Below are 21,012 nucleotides of genomic sequence, written 5' to 3' on the forward strand. Positions count from 1 at the left end.
CACACACACACACACACACACACACACACACACACACACACAGCAGATGCAGGGTCACGCGATGTCACTACCCATTGATGATAACACAAGCTGACATAACACTCAATGCCATGTGGCTGTGTGTGTGTGTGTGTGTGTGTGTGTGTGTGTGTGTGTGTGTGTGTGTGTGTGTGTGTGTGTGTGTGTGTGTGCGTGTGTTCACTATCATCCACCCCACCCCAACAGGTACTGTGGCATCCCATAATACTCTGTCTGTGAACAAGAGCTGCAAGTCATGTGATGTAAACAGGAAGTTGATCTTACAGAACATGTTTTTAAACAATCTTCATTTGCAAGGATTAGCAAACAAGTTGCATTAAATATGATCAGAAACCTCATGAACTAGATTTTCACATGAATAAATTCTTCAGACACTGAAATAAACTGTTAATAAAGACCAGAAGAGCGCAGGTCGTCTTCTCAGGACCTCAGAGCTGTACAGAGATCTACTCTCCCATTCTGGAGGACCATCATTTGTTTGATAATTTTTAATTTGTACTCTTATTTTCATGCATTTTGAACATGTAGTAAATATTGACAGTGACTGTGTTTATTTATCTTTTATAAAATATCTTCCTACAGTTAACTAGAAGATGGGATATACATGTACTGTATTTTTGCCATTACGCCTATACGCTACATCTTAACAATTAGTCCAAATGATGAAAGTAAAACATGTCATATTTTGCATTGACTTGATTAATCAAGGTTCATAGTGGAGAGAGAGAGAGAGAGAGAGCTCCTCCACTGAATCAGCAACCTCCTCTGCTGACGTCAGGAGACATTTTTCCACTTTTTAAAAAGAAAACTGTAGTCTTCAGCCACGTTAGCATCTATGTGGTAAAAGTAAAGCTGAGGCTGATGGGGATGTAATAGTCATAAAGAAGATGGGGATGTAATAACGTAATAGTCATAAAGAATATCTACGAAATGTTCTTAGCAATCCACATATATATATATATATATATATATATATATATATATATATATATATATATATATATATATATATATATATATATATATATATATATATATGATATTGCCATCTATTGAACACACACACTTTCACAGAGCCATGCACTGACGGATCAGACTTCCTATTTTCGCATCATGGTAATAATCACAGCCCCATTAAAAATGAGGTAAAATGAGGAAAAGGCAACAAGATTTACATAATGTGTCATAATCACCTGCATAATCACCTGCACAACAGATTATGTTAAAACTCACAGGAGCAAAGAATCAGCTCTGATTGTGAAGAGCTAAGCTGTACTCTGAAATCTGATATTTGCGAGCTCGGCTTGTATTTTCACCTCGATGCGTTCGAGTTGTTGTTGACGGGGCCTCAGCTCTTCCTCTCGGCCAGTTTCTTTATCTGCCCACCAACTTTCTCGGAAAACCCAAAGTGTTATGAATATATTTCTGTGGATGTCGGTGTACGCTCGCACAAGAGCGTGTCAGTGTGATTCTGTCAGGGTGCTCGTATCTGTGAGGCCATGTGCATGTGAACGAGTGCATGTAGGTGAATCAGCCAGGCAGCCAGAGACAGGCTCATCAGCTCCTGTTAGCCTGTGTTCCCATTGGTCCTAATAAGATTAATAAAGGCCAGAGAGGCTGAGGATATTCATGCTGATTGCTCCAGAACACGACCACAGGGTGAACAGCATCTCCTCCATCACCTCTTGTCCTTACATCTACTGTATCTGCCGAGTCAAGAAGTGATGTTGAAGCCATTTTTACATGTACCTGTTATATGTGTTGTTCTAAATTTAGATGTGCTCAATTTCCAAGACCAAGAATTATCATGACACACACACACACACACACACACACACACACACACACACACACACACACACACACACACACACATTTATAGATTACATCCTGGGCTGTAAACAGAGGAATCAGGTCTCCTTTGCTCGAGTGTCCATCTCTCTCTCTCTCTCTCTCTCTCTCTCTCTCTCTCTCTCTCTCTCTCTCTCTCTCTCTCTCTCTCTCTCTCTCTCTCTCTCTCTCTTCAGGCATATTCAGGAAAACTGCCTTGGTTATATGGGTGAGAGGTTATTTATCTTCACCTCTCCTGTTGCTGCAGGTTGGAGCTGCACATGGTGCATACATGTAAAGATTGGAAGATTGCAAGTCATACAGTATGTGAAAATGAAAAAACTCTAAATGATCACATGAAATCCTGAAAAAATAGTATAGGATTTTGAATCCACATGCAGCATCCTGTTTCCACTTCCTACCTACTGCTTGTTACCTGTTACCTGCCTGTAAAAAGGACGACTGTTAATCGACGTACTTTGTCCTGAAGCACTCATATAACAGAGAAGGGAAGCAAGTGCTTTACAGTCAGCTTCCCACTTCTCTTCTCCAGCATGTCTGCTTCTCTCACGTCTCTCCCTATTCCTCTCTCTCTCTCTCTCTCTCTCTCTCTCTCTCTCTCTCTCTCTCTCTCTCTCTCTCTCTCTCTCTCTCTCTCTCTGTCTCTCTCTCTCGCCATCTTCATATCTCTCTCATCTCCGGGTATAGATGTCCTATGATATCATGTTGGCTGTAGATGGCATGAAATATCAGCACGAAGGAGAGCACTGTAATTTCTAAGTGCTAATTAGTAACCTGATAAGTCTTTTACATTTACAACCAAAAGTCAGGGAAGCAAGCGGCGACACAAAAGAGAAATGTGGTCAAAGCAAGGTGACAGTCATATTGCCAGATATAAACTTATAACTGACCAAAGACAAGCCACTTTAAAAATGAAGTACCCTTTTTGTTTACAGTATAATCTGGTTGTTTGCTGCTGGGAAAAGATTGTTACTTATTACAGGACGTTGTAAAAAAGAAGGATGAATTGTGTAAATAAACATCTTATCTGATGCCAAAACCACAACTTTGATTCATTAGATTTGCTGAAATACCCATTTTATCTACCTCGCCCTCGCCCTCACTCGCCCTCTCCCCGCCAGTCCGGGATCCGAAACCCAGATCCTCTCACTGTGAGGCGTCAGTGCGAGCCACTACACCACCGCCTGGACTTTTTATCAACGTATTTCCTTATATTGGGAAATGTCTTATTCTGTTCACTGCTTAGGATGTGGTCCCACAAATGATGTGCAAAGCTGTCCTGATATTTTCCTTGTTAGGACACTTTTGAGTGCGTCATCATCATAACTACGAACTGTTTTGAACTGTGTTGAATTAAAAAAAAATATGTTCTAACTCAAGATTGATTCCACAAATTAACTTGCAGCGTGTGACCTAATTCAAACATTAGTTTCATCCCGGGTAGTCATTTCATCTCATACAAAAGACGTCTGTGGGTTCATACAACTCAACCTTCATCTAGATAATAGCACATGAATTAAGATGACCACATTGCAGGGATCCTGACTCATTTTTGACATTTAGAGTTCTCCTCTAAGGTTTGATTTGCATCAGGAACCTAAACGAGTCTACAGGGGATAATGTAGCATTTCATCATTGTTGCTATCATTCCCTTGCTATACCACTGATTTAGATTGATGCATACAGTTACCTATAAACCATTATTGATGGTGTCAATTTGACTTACTTACTGATACGTACTGATTTTAGAACCATTATTCATAGTTCATTTTGAAAGAAAGAAAACTATAAGCATCCTGGTCACAAATCTATTTGTACTTGATTCCATGTTCAACATATGCATCAAACCCAGTATCCAGGTAGCTTCACTTGAACATCATATAAAGATGATCATCATCCAGCACTGATCTTTCAATCTCTTCTAACTTCTAGCAGCATCAGTCCAGACAGCGTTATTGATGGTTCAGCCTCTGTGCCTTCCTGTTCTCTCCACTGGTTTTCCAATCACGACCATATAGCTAGTGTCTATTTTTAGTTGTGGATATTCATAATCCTGATGCCAAAACAGCGAGCATAGCCAAGGCGGCCAACATCGTTACTGGCTGACCACCAAGAGCTACTTACTAATCCAGAGTTGGTATTAAGACTTTATAGCCTCGCTATAAAACGTAAACAGTCATGTGTAGCTTGACATGGCTTCATCTGTCCGTCAGTAAGTGATAAGACAAACACACACACACACACACACACACACACACACACACACACACACACACACACACACACACACACACACACACACACACACACACACACACATACACACACATTACTGCTGCTGATCAAAGCTGCTCAACACAGCATGACTTTAATTAGCAGCTGAATGAGTTTAAACATGTTAATAACAGATTAACTGCAGGTCTCATTCAAAACAGAGGATGAGAGAAAGAAGAAAGTTCATCTCTTTTCCCTTTTACTTATTCATCCCTCCTCTGCTGCTCTAGTTTCACCTATCCTTCTCTCCTCCTCTTTAAATCTTCCCTCTCTTATCCTGTCCTTGGTCTCCTCTCTCATCTGTCACCTACAATCTTAAACTCTCCATTCCTCCCTCCTTAAGTCATCCTCTTGTTTTCGTCCCCTTATTATCTCCTTGCACTCCTCTGCCCTCTCCTGTGCTCTCTGCTCTCTGCTCCATTTCTTGTCCCACTTGATCTCCTCTCCACCTCTTCTCTCTCCCGTCGAGAGCCTTTTCGTCCGATACTCCACAAGTCTCCATGGTCACAGTTGTCACGGCAGCAGGCTGGGCTGTATGGAAAATGACGTGAAGGAGCAGCACGATGAACACGAACACGTTAAGACGCATGTGCGGGACATGGACGGCAACTTTAGCACGAGCATCCTCACAACACACATTTGCATTTTGTAATGATACAATATGCAGAGTAACCTGTTTCTTTTTCCATCCGAGCTAAAGTCCTGTTATTTCAGCCCTATTTTTATTAAATTTATATATTATAAATACACTAGAGGGTTTTATTCCATGTGCAAATTACAACTGGAGGTCAACTGGAGGTCAAGGATTAGCTTATCGTGGGTCTGCAATATTGTAGGGCCAAGTTGATGTTGCAGTGAAAATATAAATGAGTGCAGCGGGCCACAGCTGAGGATGCGGTAATGATGATAGAGGAGATACTCTTTCATTTGAAAGCACGGCAATTTAAAATGTCAAAATATATTATTAAAAGTAAATTTTTTATACGAGTAAAGTCAATTTGAAATGCAGTTGTATTCCCACCGTCGGTTTTTGTGAAGAATCTTATCCAGGCCAGGCAAATATTTTCCTTTTTAATTCATATTTCAGATGCAATTAGTTTTAGTTTCACTTTGAATGTTAGTTTTTGAGAACAAAACCTCATGCTGTCAAGAAGAAAACTGTTGCAAGCTACAGAGAGATTTAAGTTGTCATCAATTTCACAAGCCATAAACCTGCTTAGCTGTAACAGATAAGCTCCTCATCATCATTTCCTGGTCATTCAATCTACTGCCACTTTCATTATTCATTTTGAACAGTTTGAATAATACACATTCATCATTTCAAACAAAGAATTGTAGCAAAAATGTTTGCTTTAAAATCACATTTTTAAAGGGTGATGACTGGAATAATGATGATTAATTCAGAATATAAAAACCAATACATCCAAACTTTTGAGTTATTGAATGACGAAAAGTTACTAAAACAGAACCAAAACATTTTGGATTTTTGTGTTTCTTCCTACTTACTGCTATTTCTAAACAACAACAACAACAACAACAACAGCTGGAGAAATCAGCCTTATAATATTACTATATTATAAAAATGTGTTTTCTTTTTCCTCACATCAAACACAACAGCTGGCCGTGTCCATCGAAGACGGGTTCACGTGGAGTGCTAACCTGAGCCTCACTTTGTGCTTAAACATGTGCGAGTATGATTTGCTCTTTGCATCTCGGGTTTTATTTAAATTCAATCAATGAGTTTCTCACCAGACAGCAATTTGGGTTAAGTTCAGCAGACTGCTGCGTTTCAGTCCTTCAGTCTGGAGCACAAGGCTTAACACTGCATTCATTAAGGGTGCTCTGTGGCTAATGTCTGAACGAAATGTGGTTTTGGAATGTGTGTGTGTGTGTGTGTGTGTGTGTGTGTGTGTGTGAGAGAGAGAGAGAGACAGAGCGTAAGTGAGAGAAGGAGTGAGAGTGTTTGCAATTGTGTGTTTATGTGTTTGTGTTCCACATTCCCTGCAGTGTTTGTGGTCCCTGGGCCTTTGGGTGCTAAGCAGTCTGTCCAACAGGCCTCCTTACATCTGGGCATCTGTCACCCGGCGGCCTAAAAACCTTTAAAGCCCCTGGGCTCCATTTAAAACACACAAACAGTTGCATAACGTTAGGACACGCTCACACGTTTGTCTGTGTGTCCTTGTTTATATTATATTTTTTATTAATGTTATTTAAAAATATATATTTTTGGGGGTAAAACATCAGAAATGCATTTTCTGAGGCACATTTGGCTCTCAACCACTGAAACCAATATTTCATTCCTCTTCAATGAGAGTTTGAATTTGTCAGACTTTATATTTGTGAGCATGTTTTCTATATTTAATACATGATAATGATGAAGAGGAGTGACAGCTCAGAGAAGGAAGGACGTGACTCACAACAAAGGGGCCTCTCATACAACTGTATGATCACAGATGGCCTGAGGCAACTTTTACACCCAGATATAAACAGAACAACTGCACAAAGATCACACAAAAATGATATATTTGTTTACATGTGTAAGCCTGAAACTATGATACAGCTTTATTAATGGTATATGTATAGACTGTTTGGCCTTTTGACACGTCGCAACAGGAAAATCACAGGTGTATGTAATAAAGTCAACGATGGCTGCATTCCAGTCAGGAGAGCAGTTTCAGGGTTCTGGTATGGTGCATGATGTCTTGCTGGAATATTTCACTCGGACACTAAATGGGACTGAGCCATTGTTAATTTCATCAGTTCTGCAATGACAAGTCTTGTCTGATGTAAAAAGGGTTTGTTGGTGGTGGGAGTAATTGTATTACACATTAAAAAATTAATAATTGTGATCTTCTGCACGACCAATGGATAAAATAACCAGAAAGCTTTTTGGATATTACAGTCAATTAAACACATGACATAGGTCATAGGTACTTAATTATAATGATACAATAGTCATATACAAATCGAGTTTGCCATTAAAAAGTCAAGCTAGATCATAGAGATGTTAAAGAGATGAATACAAATTAAAAGACAGCATAATTAGTGCAGCAAAACCTGTGATGGTTGATAAATGTTGTTTCACAGATTAGATAGATACATAGCTTTTCATTTGTTATTAGTATTACACACTTCAGGACTAACACCAACACACACACACTCACATACATACACACACACACACACACACACACACACACACACACACACACACACACACACACACACACACACACACACACACACATGATGACAACCTTGAACATACTGCAGTCTCTTTGTTAACAGCACAGAAGGTTGCCAAATCATTTGCGCAACATTCACGCATGAATCTTCCTTCCTGCTCATGGTGTGGTAAACAAACACACACACACACGCCAACGCACACATAGACCTGACAGTGGAAAGTGAGTGAGCTTCAACAGACTGTAAGCCAACAGGGTAAATGAAGCTTTAAGAATATTAACAGTGGTGTTCTTCACACTGTCCCACCCACTCTTCATCCATTTAGCTCTCCATCCATTTATTTCTCCACTTCCTTTATCTCTCCATCAGTGCATCAACGCTGCAGGTTTCTGCCAATCTGGCAAATCAAGACATGAGCTCAACCCTCCAAAGTCTCCTACATATAGGCTTAGACTTATAGAAATATCATCGAGTGTTGAGTTTTATCCACTCATATTCCCCGTAGTGTCTTTTTAATTCAGTGAGATCTTAATGAACTAATTGTAGGACTTGTTCTATTTGTGTTGAAGGCAAGTGTGTGGGCAGCATTGACGCTTGTTTTCTGATCACAGTGTGGAAAAAGCCGCCTGCTGTTTCATTCTCTTCCCTTTATGGGAACAAGTAATGGAACACCAAGTGCTATTTAGAAAAACAATGAGAGGACCTGATGAAAAGGTTCATCAGCCATTCTGACTTTGGCCTGTGTTGGATGGACAATAAAAGGCCTGTCTCAGTGTGTGTCTCAGTTATGTTACCCCAAAAATGTAATTGTGTCATATTTACATATGACACTATTTAATTTGATTTCTATTAAATGAACCACAAAAACTTATATTAACACACGTGTGTATATGTAAAACTGCATTAGTATGTAGTACTGCAGTGCTTTATTATGTCAATATGTATATTTTGCTTTATACCTATATATAGCTCTGGACTTTGCACATTTCACTTGAGAGGTGTAAATTATTGTAATGTTTATATTGTATACAGTTTGTATATAGTTTATTCACCTCTCTATTTTCGTGATTCTCTTGTTGCATTTTGAGTTATTGCATTATTTAATTTAAATAGTTCTTGTGAAAATGTGTGAAAACCTCCTACAGTAACTGTTTATTTTCACATTGCAATTCTAATCGTTATGGGTTTTAGGAAGCTCATGTGAAAACTCTCTCAAAGGTTTTTTGATCTTTCTTACCCCCCAAAAGTTGAAGGAGTGACTAATATAACATCTACTGACTGTTAAAAGTCCTGACAGTGGTTGTAAAATATTGCAATCTTCATGAAAATCTGCAGAAGAACAACAGGCAGCGACTTGATCAGAAGGAAAGCATCTTTACACACCGGCGTATGATGTCCTCTCCTGACTGTCACCACCAACTGACGCACACGGCATTGGACCAACAAACAAAACAAAAAAACAACCGGCACTTGGAGGGAACGCAATACTCGTCTTTGATTTCGCTGAAACACTGACCACAAGATGTGCTGGGAATTTATTTATTTTTTTAATACCTTTATAACAGGAATGGCAAGACATGTTTATTTTTATGAGTTCTGTGATTCGCAGGCGAGACTCGGCTGTCCTCACTGAAACCCAGAAACAATCTTTCAATAAAAAACAATGTCATATTCAAACACAGCATCCATTGTTTTCCTGTGGCTGGTTGTTAATGAGAGGGCTTCACCTCACATCCTGCACGCTCACATCAAGACACCTATCCCTCCTCACAACCGCACGCATACATTATACACATGAATATGGAGTCACGCAGTCAGACTAAAGGCAGAAATGATTACGAAATTAATGAAGTTGGAAGTCAATGCATGCGTTCACTGTATGTTTGACTGTGTATGTTTGTGTCGAAATACTGCCCTAAAGGCTGACATCTTGCTAGGTCAACAACCAGCCACACGCTGCTCTCGCCCGATCACCAATACAATTAATTGATCTCTTTCTTTCTCTCTCTCCCTCTTTCTCTTTAGTTTTAGAGGATGACAGCTGATACCCGGTGCTGTTCAAAATATTACTGAAATCAGCATTACAACCAGATATTTCTTCCAATATGTGTCACAATGTGGCGAACATCCACAGAACCACATAAAATAATCAAACTGATGTTTTGTAAAAATGTGTTATATATGATTTCACTGAAAGTCCCTTCCTCTTTAAACCTTTAATCCCTGACTGAGAGGGAAAATGACGCAACATGACATTCTGTTGCAGAATCAAATACGCAGAAACATAAAAACAGACGACATACATGATACTATTACGATACATGCACATATACACAAGTGTGTGCAGACTGTGTGTGGAAGCTCCAGATAAAAACACAGGCATATGTTTAGATTCACACACACTCATTTACGCATACAAACACACAGCCGTTTTTACATATGCATCATCCTCTGAGGTCATAACATATAATCTATAGCTTTGACTGGCTGCTACATAACACACACACACACACACACACACACACACACACACACACACACACACACAGAACTGAATGAACTCTCTCCTGTTCTGCTGTTTTGTATTAGTCTGCCCTACTTAAAGCGTCCAGGTCTCATGATTACTGTTACACGACCAACTCAAACATGTGAGAGTGAGGAGCAATGTGCAAGGGGCAATATGAGGAGCAATGTGAGGAGCAACGTAAGGAGCAACGTGCAGTCAAAAGGATCCTCATATGACAACACAACGCCTTACCACTCTCTTAATTAATAAACTTAATAATACCACCATAAACGTGAAGTGCATGTCTGTAAAATCTCTCTCTCTCTCTCTCTCTCTCTCTCTCTCTCTCTCTCTCTCTCTCTCTCTCTCTCTCTCTCTCTCTCTCCCTCTCTCTCTCTCTCTCTCTTTCTCTCTCTCTCTGTCATCATGAGAAGGAAAATTTTAAATAATAAAATAACATAAGTATTAATATATGTCCTCTAGTCTATGATTTTGGTGTGGTTCCTAATGTATTTTCATCATTTTCATTGTCAAAATCGTGGAAATTCTGTATTTCCTGTTCAAATACAAGGGAGACGAGCGGTGAGGCACAGACCAGCTGTGCCTAACTTCCGATTGCGCAATCACTCACAAACTGGATTGAGCGCGTGCAAATGGCGCGTGCCTGTTCCCATTTCTATGTATATTTCCAATATGATGGTTACGGACACTTTTATTCTAGGTCTTAATTTCCATGGTGTTTAGTAATGTATTTCACGTATGTGTGTAATATTTACGTCTTATTGATCTGACATAAATCCACGGTGAAAATGGTCGCCGTGAGGCAGACAGTACCTGTGCCTCAAGGAAGGGGGCGATAGTGAGCCCGCTGTCCGGTGAACTCGAAAAGTGTGTAAAAGAAAGAAAAAAAACAACACCACGACCACAACAAGAAATGCAACGCTGGAAGTTGTCATTTTTCGCCCTGAAAATGGAGGATTTGAGGATTACTTGCCAGTAAAAGTAAGATGTACTGCAACCAACCATGTCTCCTACAAATTACGGTCCCCCAGAACTATTACGTTGACTAGAAACGTATTCTCTTCCTGATTACGTGTTTGACGTATTACGAATACTTTGCTTATACGCGTATTTTAGTTTTATCGTTTATACACGTGTGCTTGTGTTATTGTTTTATTGCTTTCCCGCTGAATTTAAGCATATTTGAATTTCTAAACTCTGCGGAGGAAAAGAAAAGGGGCGGTGTGAGGCCGGTAACGGGGCCGGTCTGAAGACCGCTTGCCCGAAGGAGCCGGTAACGGCCCGCGTCGCACCGGGGTCCGGGACGGTAGCAGCCCCTGTCGCGCCGGGTCCGGTCTTCTCTAAGTCGGGTTGTCAGCTGCAGCTGACACTGACGTGAAACATATTCAAACGCTCCTATTCTCTCCTATTCTCCCATCCTATCCTATTGGCATCCTTCTGTATGTTTGTAAATCTGACTTGTGAGTCAGTGCCTCCCCAACTCCAACCCTCACTGCACGTCACTGAAACTAATGAGAAACAAAAGGCCCTCTGCACGAACATCCAGGTTTAATATGCCGCCACCAACCAGGACATCTGATCATTGGTTGGAGACAAATCACTCAGACAAGGACTCTGAAATTTGTTCAAAATTGCCAAAGCTACTCTTGAGCTGGGAGATGTCGCCGACAGCAGGCAAGTTTATGATAATTAGTTTTACATGTGAAGTTAATAGAACGAGGGTGAAGTCTGGATGTTTGCTGCTGTGTGTTTTGACTTGGTGCCAGGACTCAGGCACAGTGAAACATCCCTTCTGCAGAGTCTATAGTTTTAATCAAAATATAATGTGGCTTGTTACCATGCCTTCAACTCCGATATCCAATCCTGCATTAGCCAAAACATTTGATCTCTGACTCATGCTGTTCATGTGAAGGCTCACCCACATGAAGTTAAAATAAACTCCAAAAATGAGGACAGAATGCAAACACAACCAGTGAGGTTAGCTGGTTATTTGTCTGAGAATAAGACTATAAACAATTCTTCTTATAATTACTCATCCACAGAATAAAATGTCCCTTTAGATTAGCCTTAAATAGCTCACTTATAATGTATTTTATAACTATCACAGCTATCTCCTACACTCCATGCCAGGTTCTGCAAACAGCAGGCGTTCATATGAGCTAAGCAATGTGGCAACATCTTTTTTTCATATCATAAAAATTATGTGATGCATTGTCACTCAAACATCATAAGAAAATCAGCTTGAGATCTAAAATGCCTCAAAAGATTTGATATATTTTAAAACACCAGACACAATTTGACTCAATAAAATTAATTCTCATTTTATTTGAAATGTAGTGGTTTTACATTCTTGAGTCCATATTGCTCCATAATTGACGAGATGTTATCAAACATATTAATGTTGCCTCTTTGTTGCCAACCAACTTTAGAAAGACATTACTTTAAGTGGAACATGAGTTGTTCTGAGTGTGTGTACTCACGGTTGAATGCTATGTTGTTTTGGATAAAAGCATCAGCTAAATTAAATGTAATGCAAGCAATCTAATGTAAAGAATAAATGCTTCAGGGTGATATTAGAAAATAGATTTCATGGAGCAGACGTTTGTGGTTATTGCCATTATGTTTTGGAAACAGACATTACAGCGTTCGACTGAATTTGGATGAAAAGTCAATTCTGATCTTTTGACAACATTGCTATAAAGTCCTAGAAGATGCTCCGTTGCACATTAGTAATATAAAAGAGACGATTGTCTGAAGCTTTTTCACATGATGTATCTAATAATCTAAATCTATTCTCAGGTTGGGTTTAAACTACACACTCAATCACGTTCGACTTTATAGCATGATTATAATGTCCAAGTCAGTTTTCCCTGACTGAGCATGCCTTTAAGGTGGTCACCTCTTTCTTCTACACTCATACAGCAGATTCATACAGAGCTCTCACGGCATTATGAGCTGATCAGAAGTGTGTGTTAGTCGCCCACTGGTCAAAGGGTCCGTCATAAATCTGCTAAATCACTAACCGGCTTAATGAGATATTAATCAATTTCCATTCTGCACCGGAAGAGAAGGCTGGGTAGACGAACTGATAGCAGAGAAGACAAAGAGGAAAACATGAATGGTAAACGTAGGAGGAGACTGAGGTTGTTAAGTGGACAGATTCAGTAATCTGAGAGTAATGGAGAGATGAACAAGAGTGGGAGAAGTCAACAAAGCAAAAGATCACCAATAAGAAAGCTGCAGGCCTTCATGGTCGATTTCAAATTGCTTCTTGCATGTTACATTTGGGATGACTTGGTAGCATCTATTTCATGAGCAACATCGACATGAGCTGACGCTAATGCCTAATTGAAAGTAGCTAAATCTGATATAGAACATCTAGACAGACAGACAGACAGACAGACGGGTAGATGGATGGACTTGAAAGCTCCCGCCCTATCTCTCTCTTTCCCCTCTCTCTCTCTGCAACCTCAATTCATTGACTGAGGACTAATCCACTACCAAGATTAATCCCTGAACCTCCACACACACAACTCGGACACACACAACAACATTTCCTCAGCCCCTCACACACACACACACACACACACACACACACACACACACACACACACACACAGTCTCTTATATAAAGTAAAACATACTCAAATACATGGTCGCACAGTACACACTAACAGTGAAGTTTTGTCACTGAAAACACTTACGAGTTCAACAACATTCATAAATGATTGTTCTACTCGTATGCATGGGATGAATATTCTTTTGTAAAACAGAGCAACAGAACTACCATCTCGCCAAACGTTGAAATGTGTTGGATTTAACTGGAGATCAAATATGTTTATATCGCTGCACATACGCTTTCCAAATCACCCCAAACACATTATTAGATTACTTTCATTCAGACATTTGTACTTTAATTCATTTACCCGTCAAGTTCAGCACAAATGTCATCAAACACAGTGAACACTTTGTGATTCCCACATTATTGTTCCAATTGTGTTTCCTTTGTGTGGTAATCCCGTTTGTGAGCTCAGTAATGTAAATTGGTGTTTAATAGACTAAAACGTAGAAAAGCAGCATTGTATGTCAATTTAAAAGCTTTAGCGTGAAATCTACTTTACTACGTAACAACAGAATCCACAAGGGACCCCATTTGGAGTATTGCTAAAGTGCATTGTGGCTATAATGTCATAAGAATTGAGACCAGAAAACAAATAATGAAACCATTTTCTACACATTGCTATAGCAAGTTCACACGAGGAATTCTTGTGTTCCCCGAGCAGTCTGTTTTTCTCCTCGGCCCCATGTTTTGTTACAAAGGAGCCGATCAAACAACACCTACATGCGCTCTAAAAAAGGAAGCAGTGGTTGTGGAAATACTACCGTGGTGAGAGAGGAAACCTGTGTTCCCCAGAACTTGAATGAGTTATTCTTTTAAATAACTTTTTGCCTCTCTAGTATATATATATATATACGTTCTTAAAGTTCTTTAAATGTATATTCAGTTGCGCACAACTATGTTTCCTTACATAGCAACACATTGAAGTTTAGCTTTATTTGGCACATTTTTACTCAAATGCGATCCGTTGTGTGTGAGGATCACAGGGTGGACGGAGCAGAAATGGATTATGCTGCGGGAGGAGTTTGAGAAGTTGCTATGGACACTGACACCTTTAAAATATTGGTTTTGTGAAGAGCATTACTTAACCATTTTTCTATAAATAAAAAAAGTTTGACTGACAAAGAGTGCATTTATGGACTGGACTAAAAATTATTTTGGATACAATTCTGTGCTGAATATCCTCGTAAACTACCAGTACGACCACAATGACCTGAGACATCTCATCTGCGAAAGCAGAAAAGAGCAGCGTGTCATGTGACTCCTACAGAGATACAAAAAGCTGCACACACACACACACACACACACACACACACACACACACACACACATACTGTACATTATGCAGTGAATGATGACAAGGACAGCGTGAATAATCCCCATCTGTTGAGGGAAAATGCTACGTTTCAGTGTCTGTCTCTCACTACACACACACACACACACGCACACACACACACATAAAATCCCCAATGAAGCTTGCCAGCCTCAAAGAAAAGATAATGTTGGTTTTCTAATGGCATTGCTCTACAAAAAAACGTATGCTGCTGTTTTGGCAACATACGATATGCGGGGAAATTATTTTTGTTGAAGCAAAGTGAATAAACTCACATATTTACTAGAGCACAAGCTTTCTTTGTAGATATATTTCATCTAAATTCTGGGTTTAATTTAAACATGTGCCTATCATTTATTTATTCTATTTTGTTATGACTACAAACACAAAAATCTAGCTCTAGACTTTTAGGGTTGAAGTTACGACTTCGTTACGATTTGAACATTGGTGGTCATGGTGAAAATAATCCAATGCCGACTGTCGGTTGTAAACGGGGGGAGATCTCCCTGTGACAAAGTTTCACATTTTGTTGACTATCAAACCACCCCAACAACAATAAGAAAACTGAATAATAAACGGTTGACCAAGCTAAAAAGCTACATGCTAATAACATGAATCTTTGTTAAAAACCTGTAAAGTGTAAAGAAGTGGCAAAAAAGCTGCAAGGAAAAACCCAATTGTACCTTTTTAATTTAGTCTTTATTGAAAATAAAGAAAGTGGATGAACTTATGTGTTTGTATCTGGTTTCACCTAAACATCTAAGAAACTAGCTGATTATTACTGGAATGCAGCATAAAACAGATCTGAAGACACACACTCACAGGTATTTGCTGTTACACTGGCTGATTAGACCTCTGCTCCAGTTGAGAAGTTACGCTGACAACCAGTTTCTTCATTCGACAGGTCACATTAGGAAAGGCACAAATGTAAACGACTAAATGAACGCTAGCAGGCCTGCTAAGGTGACCAGTGACTAAAAGAGGGTTTCTGAGCAGTTTGCAGAACAGAAGCTCTTCACAAGTGCCAAAAACACTATTCCCGCAACAACAAAAAAAAGCCAAATGTCAAAACATTTTGATACCAAATCCCAGCATGACTTTCCTGTCATGTTCATATAGTCTTTGTGTCTAAATATAGTATATTGGAGGGATTCTTGATCATTCTCATCAATTTGTGTGTGGTAAGCAAAAGACATAAACAGAAGAAAACTGTGGGTTTCTTTCGCTTACTGCTTGCTTTGTTGTAGATTTCAACAGGAACATCATTTGAGTGTATTGTGCAATCAACTCTGAGTTGGATTCATACATGGTATTGTACTCAACGGTAATAATTCTTATGTTGTCAATAGTTTGATGCTGTCAGATTACACTGTAATTTTGGCACCAAAACAAACTGGGTTTCATCTCTCACTGCCTTTCTGTCTTTTTAACTCAGTGCTGCTCTCACACCACAGGGAGCTGCTGACACACAAGGGGGATGACCGGCTGGGTGTGTGTATTGTGTGCATGTGTGTACCAGTAAATGTGTGCGTCAAAAAGACAATTAAACATCCATCCAAATATTGCCGGGAAAACCCTCTGACGCAGTTCACACGTCAAGCCAATTACACTCATACAAAGGTGTTGAGTCGAGCTTTTTTGTGTCAGCTGATGACAAACAGTGGCATGAGCAAATAGCAGCACATTGCAAGTGTGAAACAACTATCTGCATGGCTTGATACCACTTGGGTAAAGTAATAAGATGTGACAGCCTCCCTTTTATCCAAACACATTCTAGTGCTGTAGCATTAGTGACGTCTAACACAAAGCCTACTCTGAATGTTGGCACTTAAACTAAGCTGAACTATACTCTTAGAGGTATTACAGGTTGTGAAAAAAATCCCCAAAATGTCATTGTGTTCCTTTTACAATCTAATTCAGCTCAACACACACTCCACGGGGAAATACATATTTTTGGCTAAAGTGTATCTTCTGACCTCAAAACCAAACCCATGAAATCCCTCCAGCATGCTGATCTGTACCACTCCGTAGGCTTTATCCACAGCAGGGATATGCACATGGCAGTAGCATTTAATAGTGGATGAACAATATACTTCAGCAAACCCCAGTTCATCCATTTCATGCCCACGCCTTGTTCCTGTATCTTCCAGCAGCACTCACCAGTTCTTGGTTAGTAGAGTTGGAGTCGTCTCCGGGAAAAGGGATGTAGATGGCTAAGGCCACACAGTTGGCAAAAATTGACAGCAATATAAAGATATCAAACGGTCTGGAAAAGAAACTGTTAAGGACATTAATCCAATAGATAGTGTTATTTAGATGTTGGAAGTTATCCTTGGGCATAGCAGGGCTTCATTCATGTAAATTAATTTGAATGATTTCATGATGAATTGCTTATTTATATTGTGTATTTCAAGCTATACATTCATTCATCAACCTCCCAACCATCCATCCGCTGAGCTATGAGGCAACCTATTCATACAAACAAACATAATCCCAAGCATCTGCCATCCATCCATTCAACCAGAGCCTCTGTCTCCGAACTAAAGGATACTTCCACTCCACCAGGCTGATGCAGGCCCTGCGGATCGGGTTGTTGAGGGTGAGGCAGAACAGAGCTCTGGGTGGTCTGCTGTTTGTAGATCCTCCCTGCTTTTTGCTTTTGGCGTACTGCTGCCTCTTCCTCTGCGCCAGTGAGCCCACAGGAGGTGGTCCCGTGGTGCAAACTGTGGGCTGCGAACTCATCTCCGGCTTCGCGACATCCCCCTGCGCTTGCCGAGCAGCACTAATGGCGGCATGCCAAGCGAGGACCGGGCTGACACCAGAACCAGCGCCGCCAGAGTCCTGAACGCCACTGTTTGCCCCAAAGAGACCACAAGAGGAGCCGACAGGCTTGCCGGTGCTATGCGGGGCATGCAGGGTCTCAAGCGGATGGAGCTGGTGCAGACGGGTTTGGCTTTCTGACCAGAGAGCTGAGGCATCACCGGGGGGAGCGGTCCTTTGGTTGCTGGCATGCTGTGCCCCTGGAGGAAGAGGGTGCGATCAGACATAAAATGGTCATGACATTTCTAAGTTTGAATATAAACATGGGCAAAGTGCAAACATCATTGCGATGTACATTAATGACACTGTTTTATTGTTGATGTCACCACTGGGAGGCACCAAATTATACACATGCCAGCTTTAACATGAACAAGTCCAATTGCCTTTTAATGCTAGTTTGTATTCATAAAGCACATTATCAACAAGGGGGAAAATGCTTTCAAGAAGAATTTGAATAAAGTGGAATAACATGTCATGCATATGTCCAGACTGCAACATTTTACATTGTACAAATGTTTTCGCATACCTGCAGCAGCTTATTTTTATAATAAAAGGGGGACAGGAAGAAAAGACACCAGAGTTTGACTTTCATAGATTGCGCATTTTGAGTCATGTGACGACGTGTATTTGAGTTTAGCCGAGAAGAGAAGTGACAGATTTTAATTTGAGCAAACAGGGGAAGATATTAAGACCTTTAATGAGGGGACTTTAGATTATTATTTTATTATTTTTGTGCAGATAGGAGCAGTGTAAGTCACATTAAAGCACTGCATTGTACAACTTTGACTTACTGTCCACTGGTACAAATGAATGTGAAAACTGAGCTTTAAGGAGAAGCTGTCAAAGAAATGGGCAGAAAAGTGAAAGAACAAAGAAGAACAAGAATGAGAAGAAGAGGAAGAAGAGGAGGATTCTTTTGAAAGAATGTAAAAGAGGGAGAGAGCAGGACATACTGCCTTAATGAGAGAGACAAAGAGAGTCATTAAAATCAATGCAAACCATGAGTGAAAAAGACAGTGCCCTTGACACATTCACTTTGGTTCACTGCAGCTCTGTAGCAGATCACATTAGCGACAGTCACAGCTAACTATGGTGTTCAAAAGAGCTCTAACACTGAGACGAACAAATGCAAACCAAGATCATAAGGATAACTCTTAAGACTGAGTGAGAGGGAGAAAGGAAGATACAGAGAGAGAAAGCCCCTCATGAAAAGGGTGATTAAATGGTCAATACACCAAACAAAGCAGAGACTTAAAAACTATTATTTATAGAAGGTTTCCACTGACCACAATCTTAGATATGTTCCCCGAATTTGACTTCTTTTATTTGTTTTAATAATTTTAAAAAGATAGTTCAACAGAAATTCACAATGCCTCCTCTGAATGAATAACTGCGCGACAACTGGCGCTCACTCAGGACACAACATCACCACAGGTGCCAAATAACAAGTGCAACCTATTATTTAATGATGAAAACAGCTTTTCTGACCTATCTGGGATGCAACAGGAATAACCAGCGGCTCTGCTGGACATCGCACCTCTGTCACGCGTTGCTGGATGACAGTTGTTGACTCCCTGCTATTGTTCCCGACTTTAGTTTTAACCTGCGGTGGCTTTTTAAAACACAGTGTCTTTCGAGCACTTCTTAAACGTGAAACTGATTTTAAACGAACTGGATTCGCGTGACTTGAAAAGTTTATTGAGAGTCTCTCAGTTCACGGAGGGCGCGCACATCCAGAGCATCCTCCCCAAGCTGTCACGTGGATCTAAAACGTACACTTGGCCATAATGAGAGAGAACATGGTCAACCATTTTTCAGAGAACTACAGCAGCAACTCGTTTCCCAATGGATTTGGGTGACTGATTGTCATCACAATCTCGCTGCTTATAAACAAGCGCTCACAACGTCAATAGTCAATTCAATCTGTTATTTCAAATACATTGGAGGAAGAAAAAAAAAATTCGGACACAGACACGATTCAGATCAAATAATCACACAGGATGGATAAGCATCAAAAGAATAAACCAAACGAGCGCTCTCGCCCCCTCTCTCCCAGCGCTCCAACTCTCCTCCTGCGCTCCGCGCACCGTATTTACCTTCAGACTGTTCATCTGCTTCTTGCATCCTCGAATCCACATTGAAAAGGTCCGTTTTAAATCCAACTCATCGTTGGAAGAAAAAAATCCAAAGGTTTCGACGCGTGAGCCTGGACGAGCCGTCAACCTGAATTATAAAATATTTTCCGAGCGCAAACCCTGAGAGGAGCGCCAAACATTTTTGCCACATCCGGGTGCCCGCGTGCAGATTCACGGCGGATCCGATGGGACGCGCAGAGTAGATTCAATCCACCGCTGTCAATTACTATCTGGACTCAAGTTACAGAAATGTAAAGTATAGCCCACTGGAATCACATCAGAATTGGATATGCACCTGTTGCCGCCCACTGGACGTCAAAAGCGCATATTAAACATCTCAACTCAAGAATGACGTCTAGCATTGCTAAGTGTTTTCAGACAGACAATAAAGCTCATGATTTATGCATTAAACAATCATCGATGATATGGATTCTATGCGGATAAACTATAAAGTACTATATAACGTATTCTTCATTAAAAAAAACAACTCCGGAGATGACAACAAACAACCAGGAAAAACAACAAGTCTAGTCAGCATGTTTCTAATTAGTTGCATCGTATTAACAATAAATTAAGCCGCATGTAATAGGACACAAACACACAAAGAGACGCCCACAAATTATGGCCTCGTCTCCAAATCATTTTTAAAACAACAACTAAACATCATTTAACAACACGTTTTAGTCTGGTTCATGTATATTATGTCAATGTTTCAGTTCAATGCATTGTCGTATTATTACAATGCAAAAACATTCAGATGAGTCGCTGTAAATCACTCTGACTTTCCCCTGTCAGGGTTTTCTGGATAGCAAGATAAACAGCATGCTCTCATCACTGGGGTTAGTTACTATTCCAGGTCATTGGACTTACCCCTCAGGGGTCTTCCCCTTATAATGAACGGCATTCTGTCACCTGGCTCTTCTCTGGGGCCTCATTGCGCAGTTTTCTGCCCTCAGTCCGTGGCGATTCGAGAGGAAATGAGTTGTCGGCGCTGTGCTGGAAGGTTACCAGTGATTGGATTACCTGTGCCGGAGGATAACAGTTTCACGGTAGCGCGTAATCCTCCGATTATAAATCCTGCTCCAATGTTCTCTCAACAGAGGCAGGTGGGGCAGCTGCAGCTGAACTGGACCAATTGACCGAGCAGAGAATTGTATGTTCATCTTAAGACGTTATTTATTATTGATTCTTACAAACTACTGAGTTATTTTTAGACTATATATTTTTG

The 21,012-nt window shown here is 40.3% G+C and overlaps 1 protein-coding gene across 4 annotated transcripts in view; it reads right to left on the reverse strand.

The window, feature by feature from the left end:
- Positions 1-20,698, reverse strand: part of cacna1db (calcium channel, voltage-dependent, L type, alpha 1D subunit, b) — a 66,551-nt gene extending 45,853 nt beyond the window's left edge. For all 4 annotated transcript variants that reach the window (XM_068597481.1, XM_068597480.1, XM_068597479.1 and 1 more), the window contains exons 1-3: positions 20,655-20,698; positions 17,381-17,849; positions 16,990-17,095 (exon numbers count right to left, since the gene is read on the reverse strand). In XM_068597481.1, the coding sequence (XP_068453582.1) occupies positions 16,990-17,095; positions 17,381-17,849; positions 20,655-20,688 (609 nt within the window). In that variant the 5' untranslated portion in view covers positions 20,689-20,698. The remainder of the gene's footprint in view (positions 1-16,989; positions 17,096-17,380; positions 17,850-20,654) is intronic.
- Between the last annotated feature and the right edge of the window lie 314 nt (positions 20,699-21,012).

The sequence above is a fragment of the Clinocottus analis genome, unplaced genomic scaffold, assembly GCF_023055335.1.
Source record: "Clinocottus analis isolate CAN_PGR_092001 unplaced genomic scaffold, fCliAna1.0.p SCAF_4, whole genome shotgun sequence".
NCBI lineage: Eukaryota > Metazoa > Chordata > Actinopteri > Perciformes > Cottidae > Clinocottus > Clinocottus analis.